The sequence below is a fragment of the Grus americana genome, chromosome 1 (genome assembly GCF_028858705.1).
Source record: "Grus americana isolate bGruAme1 chromosome 1, bGruAme1.mat, whole genome shotgun sequence".
In the NCBI taxonomy this organism is placed as follows: domain Eukaryota; kingdom Metazoa; phylum Chordata; class Aves; order Gruiformes; family Gruidae; genus Grus; species Grus americana.
This window is the reverse complement of record NC_072852.1, coordinates 210,157,821-210,171,380: the sequence shown is the minus strand read 5'-3', so window position 1 is coordinate 210,171,380 and position 13,560 is coordinate 210,157,821. Positions and strand designations below refer to the sequence as shown.

General features: G+C 41.0%; 1 protein-coding gene across 1 annotated transcript in view; it reads left to right on the top strand.

Moving 5' to 3' along the window:
* Positions 1 to 13,560, top strand: part of TYR (tyrosinase) — a 52,909-nt gene that overhangs the window by 20,412 nt on the left and 18,937 nt on the right. Inside the window, exon 3 of the mRNA XM_054849866.1 lies at positions 2,751 to 2,898. Within this exon, the coding sequence (XP_054705841.1) occupies positions 2,751 to 2,898 (148 nt within the window). The remainder of the gene's footprint in view (positions 1 to 2,750; positions 2,899 to 13,560) is intronic.

The following is a 13,560-nucleotide window of genomic DNA, read 5'->3' as shown; positions in this document are numbered from 1 at the left end:
AAAGAATAAGACCCAGACTAATAAAATAAAGTAACACCACATTTTGGGTTTATTCCTGCTAACTTTACAATTTATATAGAGTTTTCATAACAAGAAATAAGATATTAGAACTTCTCATGTGCATGGTTAAACATGATGTCACCTTTGACACTGACTGAGTGCACTCCAATTAACTGGGAGCTGGAGGGTGAGGTTGCTAAAGCTGTCCCAGTTACAGAGCTTTTCATTATTAAGATAAAACGCTCGTGTGCAGATGTTCCATGAAAAGTTGTCCAAACCAAGATGAGTTTTATGTACGTATTTTTATGAATGATTAGATCAAGTGTTTGCAACATATTAAGAAATTTTAAGTATCCGAAATCTGATACAAACCCTCTAGCCTTCTGCCTGGACCCTGCATAAAGTTTATCTTCCCTTAAACATACTTATAATGCAGCTGAGTGTAAGTGGAAGAGTTGATTCAGCATGATATACAGATAGATCATTTTCAGTTAATATTCACAGGATTTTCCTATTATTGCTACATCAACTGATCCTAATGATCACACGCTATGGCCATCAGCAAAAAAGACCAAAATTATTGCCATCGGTTCCTCTGAGTTCTGGCCAGGCTGGCAATGTACATCATTCTTCATAGTAATATTTTATTCTGCTGTTTCCTCTGATTGACAGCTAGGTAACATAGCATTCACTATCAGGCAAATTTCTGTGGGCAAGATTTTCCCTTTAAGAATTTATGCCCATTGCTTTTTACATCACCATGCAGCATCTTCAATAATCCCAGTCCACATTTGACGTACTTAAAACCTGCAGTTATCTGTAGGCGTTAACATGTTCCTCTTTCTCTCCTAAATCCAGACTCACTTCACCTTGAAGTCTTATAATTTTCATCATAACCCAGCTATCTCCTCCAACTGTCCTGATTATGTTTTCTACTCTGACTTCCCTTGAATGTCTCAAAATCTTTGTCATACTATTGCAGTCAGAAAGATGGATGGTTATTATGGTATATTTGATCCTAGGTGCCACAGCTATGATTCCATCCTTATTATAATTATCAGTGTTTTTATGGCAGATGCTTTACCCTTGTTTAAAGATGTTAACAGACAAGGCAAAGCCCAATGAGGCAATTTAGAGTGACAAGGTGATGCAATCATTTCACACAGAAGATCAGAGTCCCAGGGAGGTCTATAAATCAGGTTTCCAAGTTCACAGAGTTGACTGTATGCATAAGGCATCTCTAGCCACATCTCAATTAATACTTTGCGTAACTCAACGAGGAGCAAATCCAAAGAGCAAAACAGTTGGTACTGAGGACTCAACTTGAATGTTATACATGAGGGATTTGACAGAGAAGGGGTTCTTTCACACTAGCTTTAGTTCAGTCCCATGAACTGAAGACCCACTGATGGTTGGCACATTTTAGATTTCTTCCAAAAGGAATCCAGCTTGCAAAGTCATAAATTGCCCTGTGATGTGAGTCACAGCATGAAACAGGACTGTTGGGAGATTCACTTCAAAAGTATATTGCTAATCCTCATTCAAATGATAGTTCTTGGTCCAAATAAGTAAATAAAGCAAAAGTTTAAAGTGTGTGAGGCATTTCCCAAAGAGAAGAGATAAGATTTCTCTTTTCCTCACCTTGCAGACTTGATAAACCACAACAATATTACAAAAACACTGAGGATCAGCACAATGAGCATATTGTTCAGAGCCCCTTTTTATTTGATTATTAAATTGTAAAGATGTTTTAATATGTCTCCACTATGCTTCCTCATCCTACAGCTTACAGAAATTGTGAGAACAAGACATCTTCAGAAATAAATCAAAGAGAGAGAACAGAGAGGTTTTGTAGTGTGGGTTAAATAGTAGGACTAGCATCAGGTTAAGAAGTGCATTGGGAGGAGAACGTATGCTTCTGCTTTTATTCTTCTGGAAAATCCCAGAGAAGGATCAGATGGTTGAGCTGACTTTCATTAGGAGTCCTTACAAGCAGAGAGGAAGCTTGATTGTCAGGGTGCTGAGAAGGGCTACCAGCATCAGAGCTGAGGTATGGACAGGCTACCAAAATAAAAACTAATGGAGAGACTCATCTTCCAGTATTTCCTATTTGGGAGTTGGTCTGTGTGACCTCTTCTCAAAGCGCGTATTTTAAGTGCCCAGCAGTCCAGCAATCCACAGACTTTCATCCTGCAAGTCTGAATGGGGAAGATTATTGATTATTTACCAAATCCTTTTGTAAAGATTATAATGCATATTGTGTTGGCTCCTATCAATACAAGAACGTGTTCCGTAGAGACAAACAATATTAAAAGACTGGTTATATGATGAGATATAATAACCTGTTTTATCTTAGGAACCTGTAAGTATAGAGATCAAAACTGAAAATAAAGTGAATAAATTTTCTCAACATGAATAAATGTAAATGCATAAATGTCTTCAGGGATTACGTTGCCTTTTAACAGACAGACAAAATGGACAAAGAAATTTAAAAATATAAAGCAATTAAGCAGTACCTTTGCTGACATGCTGTATTAGCTACGTGGCAGAAGTTTTAATTTAGCTTATTCTAATTTCATCTTTGCTATGCCTTTGAAATGTATTAGCACTCCTTTACGTGTTTTCCTAAGCCCTTGTCTAAAAAGCTGAACGTAAATGAAGTGAAAGTAGGTACTTTGATCTTCAGTCTTACTGGAAAAAGAATTATACGCATTGTCATATCAGCATATGATTTCCTCTTGAATATACAGGCTTTGCTGATCCACGGACTGCAATATCAAACATATCTCAAAGCGGTTTGCATAATGCACTTCATATCTACATGAATGGCTCCATGTCCCAAGTTCAAGGCTCTGCAAATGATCCTATCTTTTTACTACACCATGCATTTGTTGACAGGTGAGTTTAATTCTTCTTGGTAAACCTCATTTATTTTACATTTTTACAGTGCACTTTTCACTTACATTTCAAAATCACAAATATTTTACATGCCTGTACATGCACAGCATTTTCAGACATGTGCAATTGAGCTCTGCTATTATTTGAGAGCAAATGTCTCTCCTAACCTGTCTGTATGTTCACTAGATTAAATATAATTTGAGAAGTTGACAAATGCATTTGGCTTTTATTACCAAGGTAAAAATAGCTCTTCACTGATGTCATAGTGTTTAATATATATGGATGTGTATGTCAGGAAGTATGGACCAAAAGTGTGTGACTCATTTTAACACAACTATAATCAGTTGGAGCAATTCCTTTACATTCTAAATGTCAGCGCAGTTTTAATTTCTATTCCATAAGGAAAATCCGAGCGTGCTATTCATAAATTAAAAAGAAAAAATCTGTATTTCAGTGTGACAAACAAAATTGTGACTCTCTTGATGAAAGAGAAGAGTACAGCTGTGCAGAATGAAAGGAAAGCAAACAGAAGGATATCATGTTTATTAATAAGAAAGGGTAGGGGAGCACAGTTTTGCAAGAAAAGAGTGAAATTACTATGCATTCCAAGATTTAATGATGACCTGAAAAATTTCGGTGCCACTATAATATATGTGAATGGCTACAAACAATTCACTGTGGACTGCATTACACCAAACTGTGGTGACTAAAGAGCTATAAAAAAGAAAGTTAGCAAAGCAAAGGACTCTAAAAGCCTCACAAACAACACTCGTTCTGGAGCAGTTTATATTTTCTTAACACTCCTCTTGATTATACATGCATTGACCGTGCCTTTGCTACTGCAATGCTTAGAACAGAAGAACTCTTACCTCGTACACATTTTTGGGACGTTTTCATAAATTTGTATGCTCAGAAACCTACTGACTGAGACCCTGCCTGGATGCAGCAAGGCGCTTATTCAGATGAAAACCAAAATGGTTTCTTTATTTGGGTCACTGAGGCATGCAGCACAGGAGGGATGCAGATTATATCTTGCAGACATCATCTTGTAGTGAAGTTCTTTAGTTTTAGGCAGTTCATACCAAAACCCTTATATAAAACTTTATCGTATTTAACCAAAAAGCTAGTCAGTGTAAAAGACAAATTTGAAGTTGGACTTTTTCTCCTCAGTTTATACATTTAATGAGCCCAATGGTTGTATTTTTCATACTTTACCCATCCAGAAATAGGGCATCAAGTCTAAGCAGGTCACCCAGGCATCAATGGAAGGGTTCCTTCAAAGGGTGACCCACCAAGCTTCTGCTACTAATACTGTCGGGTATAATTAGCCTTCTGGAGGTGTCAGTTTTGCAATTTTTCTCTGTGAAAAGCTTTTCTTCAGAACATTTTAAAAGTTAATCACTGTAGCTTAGCAGTGATTTAGCATATCCACCCATTGACTGCTTGACAGGATGGATGCACAAGGGTTTCAGGTGTGGTTACAGATTTTGAGTTTGGCAGCTGGAAATTAACTTTCCAACATATAGGCTATTGAAAAATGGATCAATTGAATATTCAGAGAAAAAGAACACAGAAGGGAAAGCATTATGCTCTGCAATATCAAAAGAATTGTTTTCCTTAGACATTCGTACTTGTATAAGGCCTACGCATCTCTTAGCTCCCACTCATTGCAGGGCTTAAGTAGCACCTTGGTCTTCATGCTGACCCCTCCCACAGACAAATTTCAGTCATAGTCATTATAAGCCCCTGGAAATACTTTTCATAACTGTAGCTGTTATCCATTTTAGAAGGCAAAATTATTTGCAAAAGATAACATCATTAAATCCTACTAGTGTTGAGGAAACAAATCACTGTACTGGCACTGTGGGGGCAATACAGATATCCATGATGCAACCTCATCCCATCTGCAGCAGAAAGAACCTTACCAGTGCTCTGCAGCTGCTGTGTATATGGGCTTTAGTACACATGGATGTAAAAAACTGATAATAATGCTGCCTTTTGTATAAGTGACAGAAATGCATTAGCATGATTAGGGTTACTTAGCAGCCTTATCCATGACAGATTAATCATGCTTTTAGTTATAATTAATAAGTAGGTGACTGATAGGTACGTACAGTACATTTAAAAAAATCCCTATTCCTCTCCTACATAGACTTTAATTCTGAAGGGTTGCGGAGAAGTACTTTTCTGAGCCGCAATCAAGAATACAATGAATAGAGGAAACGGGAAAAACAGTCTCCACAGCAGTAGAAGCATTTTTCTTGTCCATATCAACTTTTCTCATTTTGGCAGAACACTTTTGAGCTGATTGTTGTCACTATGTCGGGCCAATGGTCTTTTAACTAACTTTTTAACTAAATTTTCTGCTGAGGACAGCATGTCTTCCAGGCCTTGGTGAGGACATGGAGAGTTGTGAGATGGGGGTTTACTGGCAAAGGGTATAAAAAGACTGGACACCAGCAACCACAGGTCTGCTGGGTCTTGCAAAGGCAGGGAACAGCTCTGTGTCAAGAAATCAAGAATGGTCCACCAGTTTAAGCATCCATGTAGGACCCAGGAGAAGGATTCCTTGCTCCACTGCAAATTCCTTGGGTGAAACTGAGTGTGTAGTTTGCTCTCCCAAACTCACATCTCCTGGAAATGTGTTTCCTTCCCATTGATTTCAACAAGATTTTTGAGGAGCTGTTGATCAGAGCTTCAGCTCACCCATCTGTAAAGTGGGTGATATTAGATGCCTACGCAACAGGGACCCTGTCAGGGTAAATGCATTAACGACTGTGAAATGCTCAGTTACGACCATAATAGGAGTGATAGAAGTAAGGCAATAGATCATTGGAACTGATTTTACACGGAAACATATGGTACAGAGGAGGATAAACAAGTGTATACGGAGTCTGCTGACAGGTGTGAGCCAAATGTTAGGAGCTGCTTTCCAAACTGAGCAACAGTCAGCCTCCCATCTGCTACCCCCCAGCCTTTCCTACCCAGGCCTGATGCACAAAATGAGGGAAGGATGGACAGAGCAGAGGTGTAGTTGAGAAGATCTCTCAGCTGAAAGGCAAAGCATTTGCTTACAAATGCTCCCCCTTTTTAGGTCACTTTCAGCAACACAGAAGTATGAAGGTACCCAGGCACCAGCTTTCTTAGCAATGATAAATCAATCTCCTCACCTTCTTATTTGATAGCTAGAAGACCTAGGGATCAGATCTCAGTGCTTGGTAAAAGCAGGTGACCACCCTGAAAATTATTAATTGTTAATCGAATGCCTTAAAAAAAAAAAAAAGTAACAAAATATACATTCAGCAAAAATGAGAGCTTTTTTAGCTCTGTGAAGCATTTGTCTTAATTGCAAATCTCTTTGCTATTCAGATATGCTCTACAGTCAGCACAAGGGAATAACAAGGGAGGAGTCAACCCACTCAAGCTGGAAGGAGCAGCTGCATAAGCAGTGAAAGCAAGGGCCCACAGTCCCACTTGAGCTCACTAGGGTGTTTTCTTTGCTCTGAAAAGGAACTCTTTCCTCTTTGTCAACTTTTCAGCACCTCCATCCCTATAGCCACAAAGTATCTTCATCTGTTCTCCCTGAACTTCTGCCCTTCGAATGTTTCTTCAATCTTTCTTTTCATTTGTTCTGTACGTCTCCCCTCCTTGACTTCCACATCCCACCCCAACAGTTCCCCTCTCAAACTGCAATAAAAACTAAATAGTAATGGGGAAAATAAGTTGCCATAAAAGATCTCCGTACTACTTTATACCTGTACAGTAGCTAATGCAATAGAGCCTCGGTTCCCATCTCATTTCTCAGTTCTGCAGTAATGGACAGGGTTTATTACAGTAGTACGGATGACTTTCAAAGGCCCTAATTTTAGAACAAGCAATTTAGAACTGATTTTCTAGAGAAACACGATAGGGTGTAGACTTTCAGTCTCTTGCATCCCTAAAATCTATACTTGTTAGACTACTTGTACAGCTAGACCCAGATTGCCAGTTCTAGTGGTGCCACCACTACAGAGCCTTTTTTTCCAGCTTTCATGAGTATCCGAACAGCTCAGAATACTGCTGCAACCATCATTGCATTAACCCAATGCTCTGACCAGCTGTTCCTCTTTGTTCATTCCCTTCTACCATTTCTTTGCTCTCTGTCGCATCAGATGAGCTGCTGGTCTCTATTTTCAAGACCCTTCACTGCCCATCCCGAAATCATCCCTTATTCATTGCTAAGGAAGTCAGTAACCCCTTCAATAAGTTTGTGATATCAGTCTCTATCTTACATCTGTTTGGCCTTCAGACAAGTCCCTTCATATTCCTCCTAGTTGGGAATTTTTCACCCTACACATCTACAGATTCCATCACTGTTCTTCCTTCGGCATGACACTTGCAGAAATGCTCAGACGTTAGTAAGCTGAAACCTTCACTTAGTCGATGGACTGTTGCGGTCCCACTGCATGGTAGCCTAGTCCTACTCCCATCTGTTTGTATCCATCTGTTGTCCTTTGTCCTATGTGTATATTATAAGCTCTGTTATTAAGGAGCTGCCTAATTGCACTGGTCTGTGCAGCACCCGGCATATTCTTAGCCTCTGATTATGGCTCTCAGGTATCAAAACGACGAAAGCAACAGGAGATAGTAATTGCTACATTTATAATCATATGAAACTGCAATCACACGAAATGGCTGGACATCCCTATGCTGCTCTTGTTGCTTCAGTAACTCTTTTGCTTGCACACGGGACTAAATTCATGCATCAAAGAGAAAAAAAACCTTCAGGGGGGGTGCGTATGTGTGTGTAGTTGTGTGTGTGCACAGGCACTCTGCTAAAAGTAATCCAACTCCAGCGTAAGGTGACACGGCAAGTGGCCACGCTCATTTACAGCTGCTTACATACACGCGCACTTCCAAGGGGGTGCAGGAGAAACTCTCCTATGCATCAGCTTCAGAGCCCAATGAAAATGCCACAAATTCTGCTTAATGAAGGCAAATGTCCCTGTGCTGTTCAGCAACATCAGCTGCCACAGACTCCTCTGCAGGATGCTAAAATAACCCCTTCTGCTTCAGAGGCAGGCTGGAGCTGGGAGCTTTACGAAATGCCAGACTCTGGCTTATTTGAGGATCTAACAATAAAACGTTCCTTATCGCATTGCTTATCAGTAAAGTGTTAAACTATGAAAAGCATGTATGGAACAATCTGTTCAACAATATATTAGAACCCCAAATCTACACATCCTGATTCGCATGCCAGTAACACCCCATTCCCTAAGCCAACTTTATGGACAGTTTCAGTCCCTGTGGACTCAATATACTCACTTTCATGCCAGTCCCTCAAAAAAAAATAGTTAGCGTTATGTCAAAAGTGATTTTGTTGGAAAATACTTTAACAAGAGGAAATTTGATTTTCACTCTCAGGAGATGTCAAAATAAAAGCTTCTTATTTTTACTCTGTTTTTGAAACAGAACATTTTCATTTTCTCTTAAATGTCATCTCAGGTTTTTTAAACCAAAAAATGCCATGAGAAAAACTAAGTTATTCTCTTGTTTTGAAATGTTGACAGGAAACAAGAACTTTTTTTAGCAGTTAAAAACTATTTGCTTCAAGAATTTGGAACATTTGGAGTAAAAGCATTCAAAAAGAATCATTAGAAATTCTTGTAAGGCAACACTAGGTTTCCAGACTTGTTTAATACATGAAATAAGATTCATTTCTCACCCTGAACTGTCTCCAGTGGGAGACAACACAGAGAAAGCATAAGGCTGAGGACGTATTGTCCCCATTTAGTACACGGAAACTTAGAGACACTAAAACAAGTGACTTACTTAAGCACAGCTGAGATGGAGATTGTAATACAATGATATATCAGCTAATAATAAAGCAGTGTAAAAATGGAGAAGTCACTGCATAAACACTAAGCATATGATTAATTTTCTCCCTTGATGTAGGCACAGCAAGACTCTTATTGCTTCCTGAGGTATATTTGCAAAAAATGATGACACAGCCTAAAAGTCGTATTTTTCTGGAGCTGCATGAACTATGGCTTAGAGCTGCATGAAATCTGTTAGGCAAAGGCAGGTCAAGAGGCTGCCATTAGCAATATACCTCCTCCCACAGTAACAGCAAACCCACAGTGCTTCTGCATCGTGTCAGCTCAGGAACCCACTGTCTGTGCCCAGCACTGTATCCTCCCAAGGGCCCGCATAAAGGCTGTGGGTGAAATGACGTCGTCTCCATAATTGTCCCTGGCATGAAGGTGATGCATGGTTAAAGTCCTTCCACTCAGTGAAAGCATGAACATCAGTGAGCTACTGCTATGCTCAGGGGTAAGCAAGTACAGCTTTTATGAGTAAAGCCTCCGGGATTTGCTCCTGATCTAGGGAAGTTTTGCACCATTTTCAGAACAGAGCTGAGATGATCACATGTAGCAGGACAGCCCCTAGAGCTCCCAAATATTACTTTACCTCATAAAAGCTTTTGCATTTTGCTAATATGTCTTTTGATATCTGGCAGCTGAGTGAAATCTTGTGGAAGCTGGTGTGTGTGACAGTCATTTCTTACTCAGGATGCACGTCCATAACCTTTAGGTTGTCTTTTGGAATTAAACATCTGGCTTATAAAGTGCCTTTGCACAAAAAAATATTGAACTGTGTTCAGCATGCAACAGAGATGGGAGGGGTGAGACGGTATTGGTGGGGGCTGTATGTTTTCAGTGGGATTGTATGCATACGCTGAATGCATGCAAGATGGATAAAGAGGGAAAAAAAACACTTCAGAAGAAGACAGGGAAGGCAGTAGGAAGCCAAGGACAGGTGGAGAAGCATTTAAATATGGTGATTGTTTAGTAGTAGCACAGTATCCAAAGAACCCCCCATAAACCATTTTATCTGTAGGACTATGAATAGCGAGGAACTCGGTGTAGGAGATTACCTAGGACCTTAGTCCACCTGTCCCAGGGAGCTCCCTTGTCCCCCGGCACCTGGGCTAATGAAAGCGTCGGCATTGGAGCTGATGACCTGCTCACACTTTTGATTAACACCTTAATGTAGGCCTGTTAACACGTAGGCCTACATCAGAGCCACGATTAGCAGATCTGCTGGTTTCTCCCCCTAAGGAAACACACCTCCAGCGTTGGCTAAGCTGTATTCTTCTCAAGCTACAATGCAGACATCTCCTTTTGAGCCCCACTTATAGTCGGTAGAGGCTGTAGTCAGAGAGTCACTGACTAGTGACCAGCTCAGCTGCAAACATCTCTGCTGAGGCACCTTTTTGTCTTTTGATTGGATGAGTCCACTCAAAATACTTCTTTTTATCTCTGCACAGCACCTGGCACAGAAGGTTCATTTAAACTCGGGTTCAGAAATACATACTATACATAAGTACTATATCCAAATACCCGCAACACACGCAATGCTTAAGGTGTATGACCCAGTACTTGTGTGTGTAATAAGACCGAGGCTGGGAAAGTTATCTCCCCACCTCCAAAGCCCTCAGGGGAATTAATTACATTTTTGCAATGCATCCTGGGTGGCAGGTGCCTGTCAGAACTCTTCTCCCTATTTTGCATGTATTAGACGGCCCCTGCCAGGAGTAGAGCCCTGATCAGCACGCACAGCTACATCCCACCAGCAGGCTCTGTGGCACGGCAGTGAGGTAGCCCAGCTCTCACCCTTCTTTGATGCTTAACAAAATCACCTCGTTACCGGCAGTGGCTGTGCTGGAAGCTGCCATGTCACAGAAACCGCCTCTGTTTTAGCAGGAGGGACATCAGAGGAAGAAAACTGCTCCCCAGCAGAGCATCTCATGTGAGGGTGGGCCAGGAGTGACTTTGGTCACAAGCTTTACTGGCACACATAAACTCCTATGACAAGTGTGAGATACAGAGCAGATCAGTACTGACGGGGTAGGAAACTCAAGCACAGAAATTTTAAGAAATGAAAGCAGGAATGGATTTGTCTTAATTTTGCTTCCCCATGGGGATGTCTACAAATGTCCAGGAGGGCACACACTCCTTCTGTTACCACAAGACCTCGGTTGTCACTGAATTGGAGCTGCTAACCTTCCCCTCCTAACCTCTTAGGCTTAGTAGCAAGTTAACCAGAGCTACTCAGCTACTTTGATGGAGCTGACTCACTCACAGTGGGCTCAGTATGTGGGTAGAGTGCGTTCACATCTACTGCAAAATACCACACAAATATATCCATGGAAAACAGAGTGTAAGTGGGAAGGTTGGGGTGTTGCTGAGAAACACAGCTCCCCAGTATCTCTCCTCTGATATCCCCGTGTCTGGGACTGAAATGCAAATCATACACTGAGATACTGAATCTGGACTGTAATATCTATTTCAGTAAGGCTGGGCAGTTACTGCAATTGCAAAGCACCCGAAAGGACGCAGGAACAGCCTTGGAGGGTCGCACCACAGGTTCATCTGATCTGTACCATGGCTAGAGTGGTGGCCAAAGCAAAAGCAAAGGAGTATAGGTTTAGAGCAACCCTCCTCCAGAAGACCTCCCTGCTTTGCCCATGGGACAGACAGGAGTCTATATAGTACAGTTGAGGTTGCATCTGCATCTAAAGTAATCCACATTCTTAAATAAGTCCTCTGGCAATCCACAGATAGACCATACAGAATCAGAGACAGAGAGAAATAAGAGCAAGGAGCAGGCTCTGGAGATGAATGTTCTTTTTATCGATTCAGCATAATAAAACCTATAGTGCTGCTGATCCACCTTGCTTTAGAGGAACGGCAAGAGGAAGGTTAACTAGACATCTTCTGGATTCTATGTGAAACACAGCAGCTGGCAATCTCACTTGCCATGTTGTTATTCAGGCTAGATGTTTGTAATGACCCATTCTGCACTTAAAAATCAATAATATAGGAGGTTCAGTTCAAATAGTCCCATTTAAAGTGCATGTTTCATATCACTCGTACTGCAAGGTTTTAGTTCAGCCAACGCAGTTATAGAATGGATCATTTTGTACACTGCATATTATGCAGGCGATTAGTGGGTTTTTAAAGGAAAGATTACTTTGCCCTGAAACTTGGCAAGAGCCACATGGTTAGTCTTCACCTATTCTCTTAATGCTGGAGGAGGAGAAAGCTCTCTCTGTGACACAGCGATCAAGACACGCTTTGATGCAGACAGCTAGCATAATGTTGAATTTCCTTCCTGCAGCACTTCTGCAATAATAGCTGCTGTAATTGTTCAAATTGTAAAAAATCACAGGAAAACATGGCACTTTTCTCACCCACGTGTAGCTACCTTCTATTCATCAAATGAAATTATCACTTTGCTACCGTAGATGTGATTTATATATTACATGCCCTTGTGAACCTCAATAATGACAATCTCTCAGTCTCAGAAGAAATGAATTACAGAGCACAGGAGTGGGTTACATAGAGTCAGTCCAGCTACCTCCACAGCAGTCCATTTTAATCTGCTTGTTAGCTTTCTCTTCAGGGGAAACTAGTTATTAAACTTTGGAGCAGCTGGCATTTGTAATATCTCTTACTTCAAGTGATGTTTTTCTGTTAGCGGCAAGCCATGGCAAAGAAGAACCTGAAAAAGTTAACAGAGGATATACACTCCAGCAAATGTTCACTTTTTTTTTTCCCTCCATGCAACACGTGGTTGCATTTGTATTTCCTTATTTACAAAGCACAGAGGACACACCATCATGTCTCATATATACCTTGGTTTTTTGCAGTGTTGGACAGCACTGGAGACCTAAATCTGAATGAGAAACAAATATTTCCAGCCAAAATAGAAATTGCCCTGGTTTGACAGAAAGGGGTGAAACACCACACATGATGACAGCTATTTCAAAGAACAAGAATTTATCTCCTGCACCTAGGAGGAGTCATTGCTGACTTTCATTGGTGTAAAACAGAGGCTGGCTTGACTAAGAAAAGTGATAGAGTTTAGATCAGATATCTGACCAAATCTCAGCCCAGCTAAGCCTCACCAAAACTCATAATTTCTTTCCAGCAGAGGTGCAGAATAAGCTTCTGCAGGGGTTAGCTTGCTTTGTCAATAACTGGGTTACAGTGAGGCACTACCTAGAGAATACTCACATTCCTCTGCACAGATTCCTACACAGTTTCCAACACTCAGCTCCTCCCTTTAGTGTCGTGAGGGATGTGTCGTGCTCAGCTTATCCGATCAAACATAACCTGAGCTCAGCACTTGTTGGTTCATCCTACTCAATTTTCTGACAAGAATATTTCTGTGAGGTTCATTGACTGGGAAAGTGGGTTACAGGGCTGCCCAGCAGGTTCAGCTTTGTGGTACGTGAGCCGTGCCCCAGACTTATACACAACGGGGTCAAAGCTTCAACCTATATGGATTTTCTGGGAAGAGTTAGGGATTTTGCAGTGTGACTCATGGAAATCGGCAAAGCAAAAGGGGAACAGAAATCCAGGACTTCAGCAGCTCTTTCCGAGAGAGGAGCGGCACTTGGTCCTACACCACTCACAGTGATCTCTGCTCAAGATTGTTACATCTGAATCCTCTGCAGGACTCAGGAACACTTAATGTGCAATTGTCACACCCTCTGCACCCAAGTGAGCATGCTAAGCAGCAATGAGAGATCCACCTGCATCTTCTCCAAAAGGCTACAAATACTTAGGTTGTTTGGCATAAAGAAGAACAGTTTCAGCTGGAAAGGCTGAAGAC